At 38.1% G+C, this 24,235-nt stretch overlaps 1 protein-coding gene across 1 annotated transcript in view; it reads right to left on the minus strand.

Moving 5' to 3' along the window:
* The window catches only part of ULK4 (unc-51 like kinase 4), a 660,820-nt gene that overhangs the window by 598,249 nt on the left and 38,336 nt on the right, over window positions 1-24,235 (minus strand). Inside the window, exons 10-15 of the mRNA XM_044679671.1 lie at window positions 16,212-16,330; window positions 15,976-16,048; window positions 13,545-13,641; window positions 11,568-11,672; window positions 7,644-7,704; window positions 1,471-1,652 (exon numbers count right to left, since the gene is read on the minus strand). Coding sequence (XP_044535606.1) covers window positions 1,471-1,652; window positions 7,644-7,704; window positions 11,568-11,672; window positions 13,545-13,641; window positions 15,976-16,048; window positions 16,212-16,330 — 637 coding nt within the window. The remainder of the gene's footprint in view (window positions 1-1,470; window positions 1,653-7,643; window positions 7,705-11,567; window positions 11,673-13,544; window positions 13,642-15,975; window positions 16,049-16,211; window positions 16,331-24,235) is intronic.

A 24,235-nucleotide genomic window follows, 5' to 3' on the forward strand; every position in this document is an offset into this window, starting at 1 on the left:
GATATATCACAAAAGGGTTAACATCAAAACTCTCTGGCACAAGGCAAAAAATAATTCAATCAATGAAATAGAAGAGATATGTCCAATATCATACCAAATCTATACAAAAGATTAGTGTTACAAACCTTTAAAAAATAACAACTGAAGAAAGAATCTGTATTCAATATGTACTTTGACAAAATGATTAGTAATTTGACAGATATGGTATTGGGCCCTCTTGTTATGTCATATGCCAACTGCAGTAAATTTCAGCTGAATGAGAAACTTTAAACATAAAAAAGAACTCTAGAAAAGAGAGAAAAATAGAATAAAGTGATTGTCTCAATTTTGGAAGGGATACTTTCCTGCCTTATTTTTATTTTATATTATTTTCAACTTAACAAGTGAAAGTAATTATTTCTAACAATGGATGTACTATACTAAAAAATACTCAAAAGAAAAAATGTAACTAGAAGAAAATATTAGATTGAGAAAAATGTTTGTAGGAAATAATAACTAAAAATTGACATCTAAAACACATAAGGAACTGTTGAAAAGTCCCAATTATAACTCCTAGTACACAATGCAAAAATGTCCAGTGGGCATGAATAATTTTTAAAGAAGCAAACACAAATTTTAACAATTACTTCAAAAAACACCCAACCTCACTAATAACCAGAGTTGCAAAATAAAACAACTTTAAGGTACTCACTTAAACCTATCACACTGGCAAAAATCATAAAAGCAATGAAATTCAATATTACCTGGGGTATAGAGAAACCGATGCACTTATTCATTGCCAGTAGAATTGCAAATTTGTCTAATTTTTTTTTGTCCAGCAATCTGGCAGAACAGAGTATAAGTTGCAAAAATAATTATACTCCTCTACTCAATCATTACATTGTTGGCAACATATCTTGAGAGTGTTATCCAAAGTAAAACAAATAAATAAATAAAAGCTAGCAATTCAAAGTTCTTGATAGCAATATTATATGTTATTGCAAAAGAACAGGAAGCAAACTAAGTGTTCAATAATAGGGGTTTTTTTTTAATTACAGAAATGTAATACTGTAATTCCATTAGGATAAAAGATATGAGGAATACAGATAAATTTGAAAACACCTTTAAAAAACACTAGAAGAAGGCAGTCTATATTAACTACAATCACATAAAGAAAAATAAATGGACAAAGTTTCCTGATGGTAACTTAGAGGAAGGAATTTAAAAGGGTTTTGATTCTTTTTACAGTGAAATGCACAATGTCAGGAGTGCTGCACATGGAATACTGTGTGTGTGTGTGTGTGTGTGTGTGTGTGTGTGTGTTTATGATACACACACACATAGAGTAAAAAAACTCTTAATGCTTGCTTCATTCTCTAACTGAATTGGCCCGTTTCCATAGAGCGCAGAGCTTGGCACTGTGCTCCCTCTTCCCTCCAGAGCACTCTGCAGTGGCCTTGGCTCCCCACTTTTCTCCCCCAAGTACCTTACCAGCTGCGAGTGGATGAGCTTCCCAGCCAGCTCCTTGTGGTTGGCGATAGTGCACAGATAGCAAAGCAGATTGAGTTTGGCCCGGGAGGCAGCCGTGCTCTTCTCCCCGGTGTCAAGCTGGGTACAAACTTGTTGTAAAAAGTCTTGCCAGTCGGCTTCCTTTAAAAATACTAACTTCTCCGCTGGAGGGAAGAAAAGCAAAAGGCTGTGTGAAAAGCTCATAGCCTTTCATAACAAAAAGTCATTCCTAAAAATGAAGAAAAGTGACTGACCTCATAACCTTTTGTGCTTCATATTACTCACTTTTTTTAGCCTTACCTTCCACCTTTTTAAATTAATTAATCAAATTTATTATTTGTTTAATTAATTACTGTGTGTTGGTTCCAAGGAAGAAGAGCAGAAAGGGCTAGGCAATGGGGGTTAAGTGACTTGCTCAGGAGCACACAGCTAGGAAGTATCTGAAGTCATTTTTGAACTCAGGACCTCCCATCTCCAGGCCTGGTTCTCAATCGACTGAGCACCTATAGCCACTCCCTCATATTACTCACTTTTTAAAAACATTAAAAGTGAAAGCTCAACAGATTTAACAGCATATTAATGAGTAGAGATTAGTTATAAATACTAAGTGACAAACAAAAAGAAGTCTCGATAAATCAGTAATTAATACAAAAGTAAAAGTAGTCCCTGCCTTACACTGTCACAGTCCAAAAATAAGAATGTGGAACATTCCAAAGTTAGCTACATTCACTTAGAAGCTGTGAAACTTTGGGTAAGTCAGTTAACTTCTCTCAGACCCAGTTTTCCCATCTGTAGCATGAAGATAAAAGAACCCACCACACAAGTTTGCTAAGAGAATCAAATGAGATAATATAAATATAGCACTTTACAAACTTTAAAGAGTTACATAAATGTGAGTTATTACTATCATTTTAACTCTTTTTAAGTCTCTCATTATTTTTTAGTTATGGAGCTCCAATTCACTTCATTTGAACCTTGTGTATAAAAAAGAAAGGTAAATGTCTCAAGGACATTATCCAAGGTAACTCGGTGGATCTAGTGTAGGTGTTGGAATCAAGAAGACCGGAGTTCAAATTTGGCCACATCACTCAGGAAAGTGAGGCAGATGGAATGAGTGGCTAGCCCAGGGTCATACAACTAGTAATAATTCTGTGATTATAATTTTATAATTATTATTTTACCAAAACCTAATGATAATAAATATTTTAAAACATAATAATAATAATAATAATAATAAAGGTTATCATCCTAAAACCTAAAATTAAAAAATAATTGAGTATTTCAGTCATGTCTGAAGGAAAAGGCTAGAAGAAAATGGCAAACCACTCTGAGATTTTTTCAAGAAAACCCCATATGGGGACACAAAAAGTCAGACATGATTGTGTTGATGCTATATAGTCAAAAGAAACAAATTGACTTTCATAAATACTATTCTATAACATTTCACATTTTTGGCAATACAACTGACTAAAAGGTGTTAAGAATACAACTCAAACAACTATTCCAGCCATTCAGGAGAACAAGTTGGAACTAAGGCTATTAAACTGTACAGATCTTTTGACCCAGCAATATCGCTACTAGGACTTTATGCTCTAAGGGGATCAAAGAAAAAGGAAAAACACTCAGTCACACAAAAATATTTATAGCCACACCTTTTATGTTGGCAAAAAATTGGAAACTGGGGGGTAGTGCCCAATGATTGGGGAATGGCTAAACAAATTGTGGTATCTGATGGTAATGGAATATTATTGTTCTAAAAGGAAAAATGAATTGAAGGAATTCCATGTGAACTAGAACAACCTCCAGAGGATGCAGAGCAAATGGAGCAGAACCAGGAGAACATTGTACACAGAGGTGGATACATTATGGCACAATCTAATGTAATGGACTTTTCTACTATGACCCAGGACAATCCAGAGGAACTTAGGAGAAAGAACATTAGCCACATCCAGGGAAAGAACTGTGGGAGCAGAAGCACAGAAGAAAAACCTATGATCTATCATGTGGTTCGATGGGGATAGGACTGGGGTTCTATTGGAAATAGGTTTTGAACAATGATACATGTATAACCAAATGGAACTGTTTGTCAGCTTTGGGAGGGGGGAGGGAAGAGGTGGGGGAAAATCACAAATCATGTAACCACGGAAAAATATTCTAAATAAATCAAAAAGAAATAAAAAAGCATGGCAAGACCCACATGAACTGATGCAGAGTAAAGTGAGAAGATGGATGTTATAATGGTGATCATTTATGAAAGACTTGGCTATTCTCATCAGTACAATGATCCAAGGCAATGCCAAATAAATCATACTCAAAAACCACTATCCACCTCCGGACAGAGAACTTATAACTTCAAATGCAAGTTGAAGTACAATTTCCTCACTTTTTTGCCTTTTTTTCATGGTTAATATGGCAATGTGTTTTGCATGATTTCACATATATAACTGATATCCTATTGTTTGCTTTCTCAGTGGCTAAGGTGGAATGAAAGAAAAGAAGAGAAACTAGAATGTAAAAGTTAAAAGGGAAGAATGTTAAAAAATAAATAGCTTAAACTTTTTTTTTTTTTTTAAACCCTTACCTTCCGTCTTGGAGTCAATACTGTGTATTGGCTCCAAGGCAGAAGAGTGGTAAGGGTAGGCAATGGGGGTCAAGTGACTTGCCCAGGGTCACACAGCTGGGAAGTGTCTGAGGCCAGATTTGAACCTAGGACCTCCCGTCTCTAGGCCTGACTCTCAATCCACTGAGCTACCCAGCTGCCCCTTAAACTTTTTAAATTAAAAAAGGGGGGGAGAAAGATATCCTCAGGCTGCTAGAATACAGCTTCTGAGAGAACTTTAGAAATTATTTAGTCTAAATCTTTTCTTCTTCCTCTGTCCCATTTTACAGACAAGAAAAACATGTTCAATAAGGGCTAAGTGATTTGCTTCTGGGCACATGAGTACTAGGGTACAAGCAGAGTAAGGATTTTTATAGAGGTTCTCCAATACATGTCCAAGATTCCCACATCATTCTCAAAGAAAAAACTGTCTGAAAAGAAACTCAGTGGCAGGAGTGAAAAGGAATACAAATGAATGCTAATGAACCTTTAATATCACAAATAAACGACACTTGAAAATTAAACCATTTGGCAAAAAGGCCCTCAGTCTTGTTGTCATCACAAGATTTTGATAAAACTTCTACTAAACATCTCACCCACTTCTCATGGATCCCTTCATCTTCAGAACAATCTAAAATCAGACTTGAGGAAATGAGAAATCATTTAATTTTGAAATGAATCAATAGTTGGCTAACCTTCCAGCATAGTAAACTATAAAAATAATGTCCCAAATATGTTCTAAAAAAAGGGAGGGGGGGTCTAAAAGGAAGACATGTTACACTCTTGATAAATATCCATTTTGTTTTTATAAATAGCAGCTCTGCTTTGCGTCTATTAAAAAATGTGAACTCTACCACCTTCAATATGGAGAATGTTTCCCAACTCCCTCTCCATAAAAGTCTGTCCTTTCACCAGCCCCTATTTATTTATTTTTTTTAAACCCTTAACTTCCGTGTATTGGCTCCTTGGTGGAAGACTGATGAGGGTGGGCAATGGGGGTCAAGTGACTTGCCCAGGGTCACACAGCTGGGAAGTGTCTGAGGCCGGATTTGAACCTAGGACCTCCCATCTCTAGGTCTCTCAATCCACTGAGCTACCCAGCTGCCCCCCACCAACCCCTATTTAATAGAGTAACCGGCAAGGAGGCTCCTCTCCATGTAGGTGTCCCCACTACATCTTCACTCAGGAGCTCATCAGATTTGCATTTCTGGGGTGGTTCAGGGTCTCCCCTCTCCCATTGTCCTCCCCAGAGCTAAGCACAGGCCTGGGCAGGTTGCCGCTCTTTCCCACTTGCCTCCAGCCTGAGTCAGAACTCTTCCATTTGGTATTCCAAGCCCTTCAGCATCTGGCTCTGGCCTACCTGTCACTCCTCCAACAAGCTACATCCCGAGTCTCATCCGCCTTCCCACGGCGTGCTCATCTCCAGGCCCCAGCGCCACCCCCTGGCTGGGCCTTTCCTCAGCTGCCAAGGGCTAGCGCCTCCCTGCGGTTCCATGACACCCGCATTCAGGTCGCATGCCTGCATCTGCTGATGTGAATGTGTATCCGGAGCGCCTGGCACCCGAGCCAGCCACAGGAGGTGCTTCCTGCATGCCTGTTCTTGGGAAGCAGAAGCTCCCCACAAAGCTCTGCTTCTCGAAATGTAAGAGAAGGACTTGGGGGGGGGGGGGAGAAGGGTTCCAGTGAGACCATGTGAACATTCTGTTCTACTCTGCTGGGAGCCTACAGGCTCAGGCCTCCGGTGGGGGATGACTTCCTAGTGTGGGCTGCCTCCTGCCGGGCCTCAGTCCTGCTTTTAGAGCAGTCTGGGGCTGCCAGGCTCCCCAGAAAAGAGCACGTGGATACACACTCGGAAGGTCAGGCTGCAATGTCTAAGTCTAGACAATGGACAGAATGAGAGTCCAAGCCCAAGATGTAAATGTTCTGGCTCAGAGCATGTCCCAGGCCGCCCACAGTCCCAAAGCCTGACTCTGCTCAGGAGCGCGGCTCTGAGTTCCAGGATGGAGTCTCCAGAGAGGAGACCTAGCAGGTCCCAAGGAGCAGGGAACGCTTCGAGCGTGAGCCGGGACAAGGGATTCAGCTGTGTCTACGTCTTGTTCCTCCAGTGTGAGATGCCATCTCCCAGCTCGGCGCCAAAGCCCCAGCTATGCCCCAGGTCTGGAAGCCTCTCTCTGCCTCTGCATGTCTCCAGCTTCTTTCACTTCCTTCAAGATCGAGCTCAAGCGCTGTTTTCTTCAGGGATGTTCCCAACCCCTCCCACGAGGACGATCATCCCCTATCCTGTATGTAGAGTTGTTTCTGTGTGTCCTCGTTGAGGGGAAGGACCATGTTTTTTCCCATCCTTATATCCTCAGCCCTTGGCACAGTGCCTGTGGTGACCGAGCGACTGGCAGCCAAGAACCAACCTCCCCAAGGGCTGAGAGGGTCATCATGGAGGACGGCTGTTTTTTACCACAGTAGTATCGAAAGCCATCGATCTGTGTCCATGGAGAAGGTGCCCGCATCAATAAAACAGGAGATCTATTCGAGTGGTAAAATCAAAAGTACAAAGAAAGCCTCCTCACATCCAAAGAGCCTGGCCCCTCCTCCCAAGCCACCCCCAAACAGGTCGGGCCAGACTGCGCCATTGGGCCACTTGGCCACCCCCTCCTCTGGGGCTCCCATTTCCTTCAGAGCACCGTTTCACAGTGCTTACAGGAGTCAAGCAGCTGTTTTGGGGGGCAAGTTTTGCTGGTAGTTGCTATGAAGCGACTCTTCTAAGTTCTGCCTTGGATGTCCGTATTTCTGTCACCAGGATCCTCTTTTGCTTACTCCTTCTTCCAGCCCTGCTACCTGAATCAGGCCTTTGAAGGTCCATTCCAAGCCTCTTCACATGTTCAGAGGGAAGTCTGCGGCTCTGCCTGGTCCCACCTGCATCCTCCTGGGTCCTATCACTACGGCTTTCTATGGACAATGAGCACTGGCTGCTTCCAAGCTATCCAGAGAGGCTCCGGCCAGGAAACTGAAACTTTAATATCCTCAACCATCTGAGCTAGGGGCCTTCCCTGCCCTCCAAGGGTGAACCCCGCGGACTCCCTGCCCTGTGCAGACTCAAGCCTGACAAGGGCCGAGTTTTGTTGTCCTGAGCAAAAAGAAAAACAAAAAACAGCAAGTGTCTAGCCACAGAGGGAGTTTTAGGGTTAGGACGCCAAAGCAGACATCCTGGCCCAATCCACCGCTCCGTCTAATACACTTTGTCGATTCAGTCGCCAGGAGAATTCTCCTCACTCATCAATGAGCCATCCTCCACTCCATGCAGGGATTTATCCTTTCAGACGGGATGGAAACGGGTCTAAAACAAGTTAGTTAATGTGACGGTTGGGTTGGCTCCAAAAGGGAATTTAATTTTCTGTCTATGTATTGTTTCTCCCCAGTAATCCACAATGTACATGAAATGGTCACCCAATCAGGGATTAGAGGCACACAAGCATAATCAGCAAAAGCAGAAGGAGAGTCGTTCACCTAGAAAATACTGCCACACGAGAACCTAAGTGAAAAGACGACTCCAGAAACATACCTGAATATGCTGGTAAATGAAGGATTTTCACATCAAATCTGATGGGTGGATGTTTCATTATCTGTGTTTAAAAAAAAGTTTTATTCAAAACTTTATGTGCACTTAATATGAGATAACATTTAGCTAATAATGTAAAACATTCATCACAAATAAAAACAAATACTTTATAAACTCATTCAAATAACTAAGTAATTTGATAGAACTTATACTCCTTGAGAGCAGGAACTCTTCTGGGTTTTTTTTTTCTCTGTAGGCCCAGGGCCTGAGAATGAGTCTCATACACAGCATGTGATTGACAATTGCTTATTGATTAACTAACTGATTCAGTAACTTTTTTTTAAATCTTCCCTTCTATCTTAGAATCAATGGTAGGTATTGGTTCCAAGGCAGAAGAGTAATAAGGGTAAGGTAACTGAGGTTAAATGACTTGCCCAGGGTCACATAGCTAGGAAATGTCTGAGGCCAGATTTTTGAACCGAGGACCTCCCATCTTTAGGCCTGACTCTCAATCCATTGAGCCACTCAGCTGCTCCCTCAGTAACTTTTTACTAAAGACCTACTAGGTGCAATACAATATTCTAGGCCATTTGGAAGACATGGATGTCATCAAGGAGGTTTCATTCTATGACTACAGTTAAAATCCTGGATTCCCAGAACACAGGACCATTATTTAGAGGCAGAAGGGACCTAGCAGGCCTCCTTGGCCAATTCCCTCATTTTTCAATGCAGAAAGTGGAGCCAAGAGAAGTAGTGATTTTCCTCCACATCAGACAAGGTCATGTCTATTGTTATTGCTTCAAGAAATCTTCTATAATTTTCAAATATGGATGGGGAACAATTTGAAGGAAGAGAATTGTTAAGGTTGTATCTATTCTATCAAATCGAATACTTTTTTAAATAAGATTTCTGACTTTTTAAAATTTGACTTAAAAATTTTTTTTAAATTTAATTTCACTTTTTTTCAAAAGTCAAACACTAAGAACAATGGGATCTTGTGTTCTCTACATCTTTCAGTCAATTGAGTAATGGTAAATGTTTTCTACTGTGGAAAATGGGTTGGCAAAACCTGTCTCTTCCTGTCTAATGACTGGACAGGGGGACAACGGATTCGTGAGGTACTCAATGTTTCCTTTTTATTCTCTTTTTAAAATGTTATACGAAATACAACAGTGGTGGTTGGTAAATAAGAATTTAAAAAACTAATTAACTGTGTAATTTCATAAGGTTATACATGATGAACTTTCAAATTAATTAGCCAACAATGATTCAAAAGTCACTGTTATGAGTTTCTCAGAAAAGCATGAAGGGAAGGCAAAGAACCTTCATGGATTAGAATAATAATTTGATATATTTATAGACCCTATATTTTATATAGTGAATTAAGGGTTTCAAAGCACTTTTCCTTGCAACTGTCCTGTGAGGAATAAGAAAAGGTAAAACAACAAGGACAACAATGGCACACATTTATAGATGAGGAAACTGAGTTGAAGAGAGGTTAAATGACTTACTCCTGGTCATACAGCTAGTAAGTGTGTGAGTCAGAATTTGAATCCATATCTCCTGATTCCAATACTAGCTCTTCTTTCACTACAGGAGGCAGAGGGAAGAAGGAAAAGTATTCCAGGTGTATGAAGAGATATGTGAAAGAGTGAACAAGGGGCAGCTAAGTGGCTCGCTGAAGAGTGAGCCAGGTCTGGAAATGGGAGGTCCTGGGTTCAAATCTGATCTCAGACACTTCCTAGCTGTGTGACCCTAGGCAAATTATGTAACTCCAATTGCCTATCATTTACCATTCTTCTGCCATGGAACCAATACTTCATATTGATTCTAAGACAGATGAGAAGGATTTAAAAAAAAGAGTGGAATGGGTGAATGACTTGAATATAAAGAGGGAAACTATAAATAAGTTAAGTGAACACAGAATAGTGTACTTGTCAGATCTCTGGGAAAGGAAAGATTTTAAAACCAAGCAAGAGTTAGAGAAAATTACAAAATGTAAATTAAATTGTTTTGATTATATCAAACTAAAAAGCTTTTGTACAAATAAAAACAATGTAGCCAAAATCAGAAGGGAAACAACAAACTGGGAAAAGATCTTTATAACAAAAAACTCTGACAGGGGTCTAATTACTCAAATATACAAGGAGTTAAATCAATTGTATAAAAAAATCAAGCCATTCCCCAATTGATAAATGGGCAAGAGACATGAATAGGCAATTTTCAGGTACAGAAATCTAAGTATCAATAAGCACATGAGAAAGTGTTCTAAATCTCTAATAATTAGAGAAATGCAAATCAAAACAACTCTGAGGTATCACCTCACACCTAGCAGATTGGCTAAAATGAAAGAGGGGAGAATAATGAATGTTGGAGGAATCCAGCAAAATTGGGACATTAATGCATTGCTGGTGGAGTTGTGAACTGATCCAACCATTCTGGCTGGCAATATGGAACTATGCTCAAAGAGCTATAAAAGAATGCCTTCCCTTTGATCCAGCCATACCATTGTTGGGTTTGTACCCCAAAGAGATCATAAATAAACAGACTTGTACGAAAATATTTATAGCTGCGCTTTTTGTGGTGGCAAAAAACTGGAAAAGGAGGGTATGTCCTTCAATTGGGGAATGGCTGAACAAATTGTGGTATATGCGGGTGATGGAATACTATTGTGCTAAAAGGAATAATAAACTGGAGGAGTTCCAGGCGAACTGGAGAGACCTCCAGGAACTGATGCAGAGTGAAAGGAGCAGAGCCAGAAGAACATTGTACACAGAGACTGACATTCTGTGGTAAAATAGAATGTAATGGACTTCTGTACCAGCAGCAATACAATGACCCAGGACAGCTCTGAGGGATTTATGGTAAAGATGCTACCCACATTCAGAGGAAGGACTGCAGGAGAGGAAACATATAAGAAAAACAACTGCTTGAATGCATGGGTTGAGGTGGACATGATTGGGGATGTAGACTTGAACTACCACACCAATGCAACTATCAACAATTTGGAAATAGGTCTGTATCAATGACACATGTTAAAACCAGTGGAAATGTGCATTGGCCATGGGTGGGGGGAGAGCGGGGGGGGGGCGAAGGGTAAAGTAGGAACATGAATCATGTAACCATGTTAAAAATGAATATTAATAAATGTTTTTTAAAAAGAGTGAATGGGATTAGAATTGGAACTTAAAAAAAAACTCTTAAAAAATAAGGAGTAGAGAAATGTAGGAAAAAAAAGAAATGAGAGGAAATTAAGGACAGTTAAAGAGAAAAATGGAAGGTAAAAGAGAGCAGTAAAACCCAGAGGAGCTCAACCCAGAGAGGAACACAGATGGTGCATGTGGCCCAGAGACTGTGTTCAGTGAATGCTTACTGACTGACTGATTGATAATGGACTGAGGGAGTAATAGGAAATGACTAAAGCTAAGAGTCAAAAAAAGGGAAGTCTCAGCAGTTGAATATGTAGACTGGAAAGAAGGAAAAGATAATAGGTAACAGACAGAGGACAGGATATCCACCAGATCAACAACAGGCAAAAAATATCAGAACAGAGTATATGAAAAGAAGATCAGAAGGAAATAAGGAAGGAGACAGAAATTAGGAGAAGAAGAAGAGAGAAGGTTAGAGCAAAAATCAAGGAAATGAAAGAAAGCCCAAGAGAAATGCCTCCACTTCTTGGACTTGTATTTCCTTGGACAGCTTCAGACCTTTCCACCTAAGTCATTTCAAGGAATTAAAACATAATGCTAATGAAGTTGCATAAAGTGAATATTTTCAATGGATATATTTTCACTGTATTATTATTCAAGTTAAACATTTATTAAAATTAAATTTGTTTTAAAAAAAGGTCATGCACAAATCAAAATGAATTTTGCTCAAAAATGCTGGTTTCAGAACTCCCACAATGAGTATTACATCTTTTCATACCTTTGGATTATCAATTATTGGAGTCACAACAAGGTCAGCATCAGTATAGATGAGTTCCTTCATTTTGGCCTCTATGTCCTGCTGAGATAAATATGGACTCTTCATCTAAAAAAAACAAGCCAATATTCAACTTTCTTCTCTTTGAGAAATAATAGTGAATCTGTGATGTCAATGCTTTGGGAATTCATTCTAATTTGACAAATGAAAAGCTTTTTAAAAGATGTCCGTGAGAATGTCACTTCAAAAAATATTAGATTACTGCAACTCTATAACAGACTAAGTAGTTTTTCTACTTTCTGCAAACACTGTGAAGCAATGCTTTCCTACTCTGGCATCTCATAGGGCTGAGAAAATAAAGACCAAAGCTTCAATGGAAGTGGACCCATCCCTAAAGTCAATGTAAAGGCCTAAACAGAATCTGGGTTTTCCACTGTCAAAGCTCTAACACAGTTCACTTAACCAGCTAGGTTTTTCTCATCCAGCTCTTTTCCTGCTCACTTTAAGTCACAAATGAGGTTTGCAATTTCATGCCAAAAATGCTCACCCCAAGACCCTTAGGAAAGACACCTTCTCATACTATAAGGACCCCAACAGAAAACTACCAGTGCTAGCCCTAGGAAGGACACCTGGGTTCTGGCAAAGACCAAGCTATTTCACCTATCTGGTTTCAATTTACTCTTCTTCAAATGAGGAGAAACTAAATGGTCATTCCTGAAGTTCCTTCAAGCTCTAACATTCTATGAGGTGAACGGGGTATTAGGTGAGTGTTTGCTATGCCCTTTTCAGGGCTGTTCATCCTCCTTTGGTACCCACTTGCCACCAGTGCTTACTGGTAAACCATCTTGGAAGGTAGGCTAAACTGAGCTGAGGGTAACCAACAGGTCTCAAACCCCCCATGAGGAAGAGACATATCTACCCCAAGCATATGAAGACCTCCTCCTGGCAGAAGGGACTGATGACACCAATTTATTCCAGTGCCCAAAAAGGCAGAGGAAAGTGGGTGCTGTGGCATACTTAGAGCTGGGTCAGACATCCCAGAAGCCAGGGCCATCCACTACATCCAGGCCATCTTTCTGGCCACTGGACTTCTAGATCTCTGAAGAGAGAGTAAGGCTGATGATGTAGGGGCAATGCTGCCTCGCTGAAATCCAATTTATGATCAAGTCAAAAGACATCACCACCAGTAAAGTCATTTTGGTCCTCTTCAAATATGAAGGACAAGAACCAATGATGACTAACACACCTTAATGTCTGAATATATTCTAGTGACCTGAAGTTTTGTCATTTCCTTACTTAAAATACCAAAAAGGCCTCATCTTTAACTATTATACTGTTATTATTTGGTTAACCAGTTTTCACCAAGTAATCTTCTCATATGGCTCCTCGCTGATTCCGATATGATCTACTAAAGATGGGAAGATTGTAAATCTCCAATTACCACCTGGTAGGATGGATTCACCTTCTGAGCATAAGAATACATCTTCTATTGTTATGCTGAGTCTTATTTCAGAGATCATACCAATGTGGTAAGATGTAATAATTTTTATTGTTATATTATTTACTTCAATGATTCCAAGTTGATTAGAGTAGTTTTTACTGTTTTTACTATGAGTTATTTTTAAATATCTATTTCATGAGTTACCAGATTTTTATAGGAAAAAATGAACAGTTTTCTATAATTGATGTAAATGACAATTATAACTATAATAATGAAATAAAGATATAATCAACCTACTACTTTGAAAAATACACTAGTTCATTCTTCTAAAAATTAACTCATTAAGCATTTGTATGTAAACATTTATGAAGCAACAGTAGGCTTGTCAAAAGAACAAGGAATTATTTCACTGTCTGTACACCATGAGATACTGACCACTGGAAACTAATATGGAGAGTTCTAAAATCTATTCCCTATTTCTTTGCCTAGATTTTGTGCCTCTGTGAAAAAAACAGTTTCTTTTCCTGATTTAGGCTTACCTCTGTAAAAGAAGAAGGCTGATGGTATGGCTTATGGATTACAATATCAGAATGTATCAATCCCACTGCGGTGCTGGTTCTAGGAGTGGGGCGAGAACTGAAAAGGAAACACCAATCCCAACTACTAAATCAGACTTCATTATGTTGGTACTCTTATTTTTAAACAGTTCAGAATTCAAAATTCATAAAAGACAATTCTCTGGGTCATTAGGCTCCAACCCTAGGCCCAAGCTAATTTATGAACTTTATGAATGGCATGTCTTTGATTCAATCTGTTGGGCTGGGTTATACACGCCTAGCATATGTGTGATGTACACACACGTGCACACAGCAAACTAAACCCAGAGGGAATAAACAATACATCAAGGATTTCATTAGTAAGGCTATAACTTCGATTGCTGTAGATCACAATGCATTTCTGTAATCTTAGAGAATGTTCTTTGAGAGTTGCTTACATGCAAGAAAATTTCACACGCAGGCCGAGACTAAGGAAAATATACTCATATGTCGATACACCCAATGTTACTTAAAGCCAGTGTGTGGACATCTAGCCTCTGAAGATATAAGCTCCCTAAATAGTGTGGTTTTTGAAAGTGCATCCGATTGCATGTCATAAAGTAGTATTCCTGATCTAGGGACAAATGAAAGCAACACATTTACAAATATATTCTCTCTATATACAATTTCCTAGATGATGTCATCAGCTCCCACGTGTTTAATTGCCATCACTACGCTGTTGATTCACAAACCTCCCTATCCAGCCCTAACCTCTCTACCGTCTGGCATCTCCACCTGCCTGTTGGACATCTCAAACTGTATATGCCATGGATATCTTCAACTCAACATGTCCAAAACTGAATTTGTTCTCTTTCCCCCTAAACCCTCCCCTTTTCTATTACTAACTTAAGCGGTGGGCAGCCACTGAAGGCTTCCAAAAGGGGAAGTGACATGAGCAGACTTGTGGAGCACAGATGTTGGGCTGGACAAGAGATCTGGGGAAGGGGAAGAGAAAGAATAGGAGACTCAGCACCTCAATCTTTCTCATCCCCCATTACGCAATCTGTGGTCAAGGCCTGTCAATTTTTGCCTTTGTAGCCTCTTACATAGACCAGAGTAGTCACAAAATCCCAGAATCTCACAAACACCCAGATCCAACCTGATGAAAAGCAAGTTCCCAAGAAATCCACAAGGGACCCACGATGAAAAACGCAAAACCAAAGTCGAAGAAGGAACTATTGGCATCTGACTGAATATCAAAGCCTGGCACCTTCCACTTTATTTCCTTCATGAGTATCTTGTTGTATGTGTGATAAATGTCTTCTCTCATGGCAGGAACAATATGGAAATATATATTACAAGAAATCATTGGTATTCACTACCTCAGAGTGGTAGAAGGGAGGGAGGGAGAAAATCTGAATTTCAAAATGTCAGAAAACTATTGTCAAAAATGGTTTCTACCTGTAACTGAAAAATAAACAAACAAACTTAAAAAATAAGATAAAAATAAAAGCCTTCAGTGGTTGCCCAATACTTATCAAACACCATGGAAAACCCCAAAACCCACATTCAGTATCCTCCTTGATTTGGTCCTACCCCACCAACCCAATAATATTTTACTCACCTTCACCTAACACTTTGCTTAAGCTAAACTACTTTTTCCCAGTTAGTTTTGGGGCATTTGTAAATGCTATGCTAAGTTTGTGCCTGCAATGGATTTCCCCCTATCAATTTCTAACTAACATTATTATTCTCTTTCAAGTACCGGTACAAAATATATAAGGAATTCTAGAAGAAATTCTTATAATTACCCTATAAGGCCTTTCTTGATGACACCAGATGGAAATAATCTTTCCAGACATTTGTGCATTCTCTCTTATGCACTTAGTCATTTTCTAGTTCCTAATAAGGAGTTATATGTATCTGCACATCTGTGGATAATCTCGTCCTCTTTCATGGACTATCAGCTATTTAAAAGCAAGGACTGTGTGTTGCTTTTCACCTCTGTATTCCTAGTATCTGGTACAAAGCCTTGTCCACAGTAGGAGCTCAACAAATGCTTTGAATTAAAAGTTAAAAACAAAATTAAAGGCCATATAAAGAAATAAGTCAATATATCAAAAAAAAAAAAAAAAAAACAACTTAGTCGTCCATACATGGCCTATATCCATAGAAAAGCAACTTCTGATATCTTAAATCAGTACTTTACAAATAGGGAGAATAGCTTCATTTGGCAAAAACAAATAAAAAATTCAGACACTTCAATTAGTGTTTACTTATAATTTTGAATTAGAGGCACAGGAATTAAGCGCACATATAAGCCCCTAAACAATTTTTATAAAAAGAATTGTAGGGAGTGATTAGTCACCATGCATCATAAATAAGCATATTTTATTTTCCAATAAATTCTTTTATGACTTTTCATTTTACATACCTGAGAAGAAATATAGATTCATTCAACTGACCACATCCAAGAGCACTCTTGGGCCGCAATTCAGCTGGATTTTCTGTGACAAGAAAGCAACCTACTATTACCACCCATAAAGGAACAACAATCAAAAAAATCATGAATAAAGCTTATTGCTAGGATCTGAAGGTCAGTCTGCCTCTGAAATGAGGCATAATTAGCAATGGCAATCTTAGAAGAGCTTACTCAAATCAAAAACTTACCTAGTTTAAAAGACCTGTTAAACTGTTGGCTGATATTCAACCCAGAAGTCTGGACGTTCTCCATGCTGCTTGACAACAGCTCTTCACATTCTTCAGCTAAAGAGCATTCCATGATTTTTCTGCATATCAATAAAAGAAACCAGTTTATTATCTGTAATAAAATCATTTCTAGAACTGTCTACATAGAGAAACCAGTGTGGGAAAGGGCACAGCTAGCTGCATAACCAGCTGAATCTCAGTGTCTTCACCTGTAAAATCAAAGTTTCAGACTTCAACAAGCCAAGAAATCCCTAAGGTTTAACATTCTGTGATTGTATACGATTATCCTGAATATCTTAGCGAAGTAACAAACTTGGGGAGAAAAAACATTGTTAAAGGGTGTAAATGACCCTAGAAACTATTTTAATTGAAGAAAGTTATTATATATGCATATATGTACATTTTATATGCGTGTATATATGTGCGTGTATATATATGTATATCTTTACAGGCACAGAACATATATATAGAAAGATATTAGGTCATGTAGAGAGACATACATACATGCACAAGGAAACATACATACACACAAATATACACACCCCATCTATTTATCTATACACAAATACACACAATTATAGGCTTTCAGAGAATAAAGGTACACACACACACACACACACACACACACACACACACCAATGAACAATGTCAATAATGAGGCACCAAAGGTTAACTCTAAATATCTCTTTAAGAAATCACACAGATTATATGATCAGACTCTTTCTTACCAAGCATTCAAAAGTCAAAGGATCATTGATCACAGCTCTAGAGTAAGGAGCTTCTGTAGCCATCAAGTCTAACCTTTCATTTTTATAAATTAGGGAACTGAGTCCAGAAAAGTTAAAAAAATGTACCCAAAATTCACAGAGTCAGTAGCAAAATGAGGTCACAATTCCTCTTTATATTATATGTCTTTTAAACCAGGTCACAATAATATAGAATACAAAAATTACCTAAATTCACAATGGGATAAAAGCAAGGATAAGGTGGCTCCTAATGTTTTCTATGATGCTCTAACTATAAGTGTTCTAGCCACTGTGAGAAAATATAAAATCAATTAAATATGCAATACTTTCAACATATGAAAGTAAAAATAATATCCCATTGGCAGCTCTTGTCAGAAACATTCTGAGTCATAAGAGATCTCCCCAGTCTACAATTACATCAAAGAAATCCTTCCACAACTATTGAATACAAAAAAACAAAATTCAATCAAGCTAATATCTCAAAACCTAAGGAAAAGTCAATCCTTAAAGATATCTAATCCAAAAATACCTTTATGCCAAACTAAACAACCTAAAAAGAGTCCTCTCAACTTGCTCTTCCTTTTTTTTCTTGTTTTACCAAAAGGTAAGACAATGCATTAAGGCCTCGGACAGTATTATGGCAGCCTCAGCTATACAATCTTCTAATTTAGAAAACCCAAGATAAACAATATGATAGTGGCAAGAGTTTGTGGTGGTAGATTTCTCTCTCTCTCTCTCTCTCTCTCTCTCTCTCTCTCTCTCTCTCTCTCACACACACACACACACACATACACACACTCACACACACACATGCCATTTTAATCATAGTTTTAATAAAAAAGCAAAAATAATAGTAATTACCTTCAACCCTTCATGAAAACCAATTAAAAAATAAAAGTTGCATTGTGATTTCCGAAGCCCTTATATTAGTGTACTCACAAAAAGCACCTCCAACTGTGGCTAAAAAGTTAAATTATGCATCAATAGATACTGTAAATTCGCAATCCCAGAAGAAATGTCAATTTAAAGTATAATCTAGTTGTCAGTCTACCTAAAGACATTACACATGATTCTCAAATTCTAATCGGTTCAGTTTGTACAAATCAGGCTTAACAAATTATATTGAAATAAAATGCTTTAACTATATCTTAATCACAAACACTTATGGTGAAACTTGTCATATCCAACCCTTGTTCCAATTCAGGCATGGGACATAACTTAAAAGGATAGAGTACTAAAAAAATTACTAAAACACCAAATTAATTCATTTGTTCATTCAATGCTTGGGTCCTGAGCAGCAACATTGAGCATCTATCCTAGGTAGCACATAGAGTTAACAAAAGAATTACTAATGATGTCAAAGGATTAACAATATAATTCAGAAGACAAGGGTAATGAAAAAATCAGAAAATATAAACAAGTGCAAGATGATATATTACTATGTAAATGAAGGAATACTAAAATGGGAGTGTCTGGGGCACAGGGTTCTTAGGGAAAGCCTCTGGGAAGTGAGATTTTAACCTTTTTTATAGCTTTAACAATAAAGGAGATGGGAGAGGGTTTCAAATGGAAGGAAGAGTAGGAGCAAAGGCAAGGCAAGGAGAGATGGTTCATCAGGCACTAAGGAGATGGAATGGTAGAGAGCAGGAGGTGTTATATGGGAAATGAAAGATGATTAAAAATAAGTCAAATCAAAAGCAATCAATTTTCCAAATAGTCACACTAATAACAGGAAGCAATGGCATGGCCAACTAATCTCAGAAAGAAAATGTCACTACCACCACCATCACCACCACTCCCCTCATGGAAAAAAAAATCCACATTTGGTTTTGGGTTATATAACATACAATCTCATTTCTAGAAAACTATCCAGCTGTTCCTTTCCACTGCCACAGGCATTGAATCAGATCTTCTCTATATATCACGCCAAACCTGCTATAATATTCTACCTTACCCTATCTCCCTGACTCTATATTCCTCTTCTTCCAATATATTCCACGTGACATTGTCAGATTAATTTTCCTAGAGTATATCATAAATTGTGTCACTCTATTACCCCCCAAAACTTTCAATGGCTCCTACTACCTACCAAATTAAGTACAAATTCCTTAATCTTTCTTCAAGATCATTCATGTTCTGGCTCAAACTACTACATTCCAGCCAAATCTAGTCACTGTTCTCCAAACCCATCCTAGGATTCAATAGTGAAGTATAAATTCAATAGTGAAGTATAAGCATTGGATTTGGAGTCAGGAGAGGCCTAGGTTCAAATCTCACCTCACTCACTAGTTCTGTGACTATGGGCATGACATTAGCCTCTCTGAGTCAGTTTAATCATTTCAAAAATGAAGATTTTATATACTTCTAGTACTTGCCAGTCCAGATTATTAAAAGTATATTGGGGGAAAGTTAGATAGTACTATATAGAGCACCAGACCTGGAGTTGGGAAGACTTGGGTTCAAATTTGGCCTCAGATATTTCCTTTTGGTGTGACTTTGGGTAACCCTGACTGTCTAGCCCTTGCCATTCTTCTGTCTTAGAACTGATAATAAGACAGAAAGTAAGGTTTAAAAAAATGGGGTATAATGGGTGTTGCATTATATCAAGGAAGATCAAATGAGATTGATTTAGGTAAAGTGTTTTCTTTAAATCTTAAAACACTTGTCAGTTATTATTATCATTATTATTATTCTACCTGAATTGTCCTTCCACTCCATCTCCATTTCTCAAAATAATATTCATCCTTCAAATGCCTGGATCAAAAGAAGCCTACTTCAAAAAAAATCCCAATTCTTGCCCTCCCTCCCCAGAAACCAGATATATTCTCTCTTCTAGATATCTACAGAAGCAAAAAAAAACAAAACAACATTATATTCTACCTTTTAAAATAATTATTTGTGTTGTGGTTATCTTTGCCTTATTAGACTGTGAATGCCTTCAGGGCTTACATTCAGATGGATGTTTTATTCATTATATTTTCCATGACCTTTCTTTTATGCAATTTGGGGCTGATAATCAGCCAAGTTAGTATAGATGCCTGCTCACACCCACCATATACCTTTTCATTGCCTTTGGGTAGTCTTCAAGTTTAATTATTCAGAAATTGTTATTCCAGGACTCAGAGCCATCCCAAATCAATGGAAGAATAATGGTATTATAAAGACAGGTCCTCATTTCAGAGAAGGAAGCTTGGTATTATTAAAAAAAACTGCACAATTTCCCAAAGGCAATCCAGTTCATTCTCCTCCTGTTCAATTCAAGATCTATATCATTGCCCAGTGCAGGGGAGCTGTCCAAGATATGTGTATTAATGGACCAACTCTATGGGTTTTCTATCCAACTTCATTCTAGAGTCTGAACAGTAGGCATTCTTCATCCATTCATTTTTTTCCAATGTGGAGAGCTAGGCAGAATTCTTTTTAGTAAAGGAGGTCAACAAAATATATAACTGGAAAAATAGTCTGCCAGGCACATGGCAAGAGTGACAGATAATCAATGAATAATTGCTCGTATGCTCCATTAGTATCCACACAACATCAAGAGAACTAATGGAAGGCCTATAACATATTGAGTGGATGCCCTATAAAGGATTAATGGGAGAACATGGACAAGAGAAACATAGAATGAAAGGGAATATTATCCATATAATACTATAAGCTCAAAATGAATACAAGACTTTTAATATTAAAGTTACATAATTAAAAGAGAACCAGATCATGTACCTTTTACAGCTGGAGGATAAATTCCTCCCCCCCCTTTTTTTTAAAAAACTATGCCTTCTGTCTCAGAATTAATACTTAGTATTTGTTCCAAGGCAGAAGAGCAGTTAGGGCAAGACAAATGGGGTTAAGCAGTTTGTCCAGGATCATAAAGTTAGGAAGTAAGTGTCTAAGGTCAGATTTGAACATAAGACCTCATGTCTCTATGCCTGGCTCTCAAACTAGAATAAATTCTTAATCAAATGAAGGTTAAAGTTGATCACAAAAGTAAAGAGATAATTTTGATTAAAATGAAACTGAAAAGCCTTTAGACAAACAAAATCTCACAAGACTGGGATAAGAAGAGAAGCTTTCAATTAAAGGAAAAAAAAACCCTTTACCAAATATTCCTTATAAGGGTCTAATACCCAAAATACAAAAAGAACTTACAGAAACATGATGTCAAGAGCCATTATGAACAAAAAGTTCTCAAAAAAAAGCTACAAACTATTAACAATTTGAAATGATACTCCAAATCACTCATCATGAGAAAAATACATATCAAAATAATTCTGATACTCAGCAAATGACAAGGATGGCAAAAGATGGAAATCATTCAATGCTGAAGGGGCTGTGATAAGACAGGCAGGCTGTGGTGAAGCACTGAACAGGCCCAAACTTCTGGGAATTAGTTTGGAATTAAGTTGAGAAAGTGATTCAATAGGTATATTTTTTAATTTGAAGATTTCACTGCTAGGCATATACTCCAAGGATGCCAAAAATAGATTTCGTATACACCAAAATATTAATAGTGGCACTTTTATTGTACAAAGAACTTGGGAGGGAGAGGGAGATAGATGCCTAGTAATTGAGGAATGGCTAAGTAATTTTTGTTACAAGAATGTAATGTATATTTACTTCTCCATAAAAAAGATCAATATAAAAAATACAGAGAAGCATTGGAAGACTTACAAAATGAGATGAGGAAAAAACAATATATCCAATGACTATAACAATGCAAATGTTAAGAATTTAAAAATTTTTTTAAACCAAACAACTGTGTAATTATAATAACCAGCTTGGCCTTGAAGAAGAGAGATGAAAATGTAGCTCCTTCCCTTTGTAAAAGATTATAAATGTGGAACATTGTACATATTACTGAAATTAGAAAGAAATCAATACATATGGACTACATATATCTATATTCCCCCAATGAGGCAGAACACAGTGCATTTTGGCTCTCTTATGTTTAAATTTTATTGACATCTCTTATTTTCACCTTCATTTTCCAATATATCCCTCCCATTCCCATCCACAGAATCACATTATAACAAAGAGGGGAAAAAAGAGAATAAGAAAATTATTTTAACAAACCTAATCAACATATTAATGGAATTTGATAACAGATACATAGACAGACAGATAGATAAAACAGATGCCAGAACCAAAAGAACCTCTACAAATGGAGATGAGCAACCATTTGGCAACAAAGAGTTGCCTGGAACATTGGGAAGTTAAAAGGTTCTGCCCAGTCACACAGCCAGCATGGGTCAGAAATGGGACTCAAACCCAGACCATGATCCCGCTATATAGGCATTATGCCATAATGCCTCTGCAAACATCCTATCCCTGACAAAGAGCCCACTCCTATATATTACCTTGTAGTCCAGAAGTCTGGATCACCTTCTGAGACCCCGTCTTCTTAACCAGATGGTGCTTTCCCATGTCCTACTATCATAAAAACACTAGAAATCCCCTAAAGTATCAGTTTCATGCTCCGAGCTTCCTAATCTCTACTAACACTTGCTGGGGTCCTTCTGTCATTATTGCTTGCCTCCTCATAGCATGTTACATCCATTCAGTATTTGCTTAAGAAGAAAAAGGGGCAATTGGATCTCTGAATGACAGGGTCTGATCTCAGCCAACCAAACCAGCACTGTAAAAGCCTCCTTTCTAAGAAGACGGTGTATAAAGTTTCCTGCGTACATATCAGTATAAGGGAACATTTCATCTACACTTCAATAAACCTGGGCTCTAATCATCGAGCATACTCCTCCTCCCACTACATGGTCATCATGTGCTCCCCCTCCACGGAGTTCTCCAGCAAGGATCTGTCCAATGCACTAGAGGCTTTTTCCCTGACTCATTTACTATTTCATCAATACCAAGGCAGCTCTTGGACCACCCTCCTGTGGACCCATTCGTGCAAGATGCTTTCCTGGTTTAGCTGAAGTCCTTTATCTCATTCCAGTGCCAGGCCCCACTGGTTCCCTCACCCTGGCCCTGCTACAGTCCCTAGACATATGTGGCTGCTCTTTCCACCACCTCTGCATACTACAAGATCCCTGGTTTATGGAAGTATCGCCTCTCTCAAGCCTAGGGTCCAGGAGCAACTGCCACATTACTAAAGGAAACAGGAGGTTTTGTTTTGTTTGTTTTTTTTTTAACTCTTACCTTCTGTCTTGGAGTCAATACTGTGTATTGGCTCCAAGGCAGAAGAGTGGTAAGGGTAGGCAATGGGGGTCAAGTGACTTGCCCAGGGTCACACAGCTAGGAAGTGTCTGAGGCCAGATTTGAACCTAGGACCTCCTGTCTCTAGGCCTGGCTCTCAATCCACTGAGCTACCCAGCTGCCCCCTAACAGGAGGTTTTTAATAGCTCCAGATTGTGATTAATTTTAGCAGCAGTTATTTAATTCTTTCTTATTCAGGGAGAGGTAAAATTCCTGACCATAACTCCTTCCCTTTTCTCCATTTATTTAAAAATAAAAAACTTGGGAGTAAACCTGTAAATCAATATAATAATCTCAAGATATTAAGTACCTAACTCTCATTAAAAAGCTAAATCTCCTATACACTTACTATTTCATTACCTACTAATTATTCACCTGTACTGTTGGCCAGAATTCTACTAAACTGAACATATACCTCAAACCAGGCAACTTGGAAGGTAAACATTTATGGCCCCTCATAAAACTATATAATCTCCACCGCCTATAATATATACACTTTGTAAACTTTTAAAATGCATATAAACAACAGCTATTTTAACCATTAAGCTAGTTTGAATAAATACTGATGTTAAATTAAAAATCTAAGTTTACTGGGCCATTAATTTGTTTGTTTTCCCCAGTGACGCTAATGGAGAAGATATCTCTGAGGCATCTGATGGTGAAATTAATATGCAAAACTGTTTTCTCCTTTCCCTTATGAATTCCAACAGCAGTTTGGTTATTGTTAAAAATAATAATGTTCACCCTCATAGAGCTCTTTTCAGTTGAACAAGTTCTTTCCCTCACAAATACTCTGTGACGGCAATTCAGTTATTAAATATTTTACATACTTTACTCATATAAGTCTCCTAACAACACTCTAGCATAGGAAGTCTATGGAGGCATGAAGGAACAAAGGGGGGAAGGAACATTTATTAAGTATTTATTCTGTGCCAGGTACTTACCGAGCAATGGAGATAAAAATTATTTTTAAAATGAAACATGCCAACAAGACAAATCCCTGCCCTCAAAGAGCTTACGTTCCAACGG

The sequence above is a fragment of the Gracilinanus agilis genome, chromosome 5 (assembly GCF_016433145.1).
Source record: "Gracilinanus agilis isolate LMUSP501 chromosome 5, AgileGrace, whole genome shotgun sequence".
NCBI lineage: Eukaryota > Metazoa > Chordata > Mammalia > Didelphimorphia > Didelphidae > Gracilinanus > Gracilinanus agilis.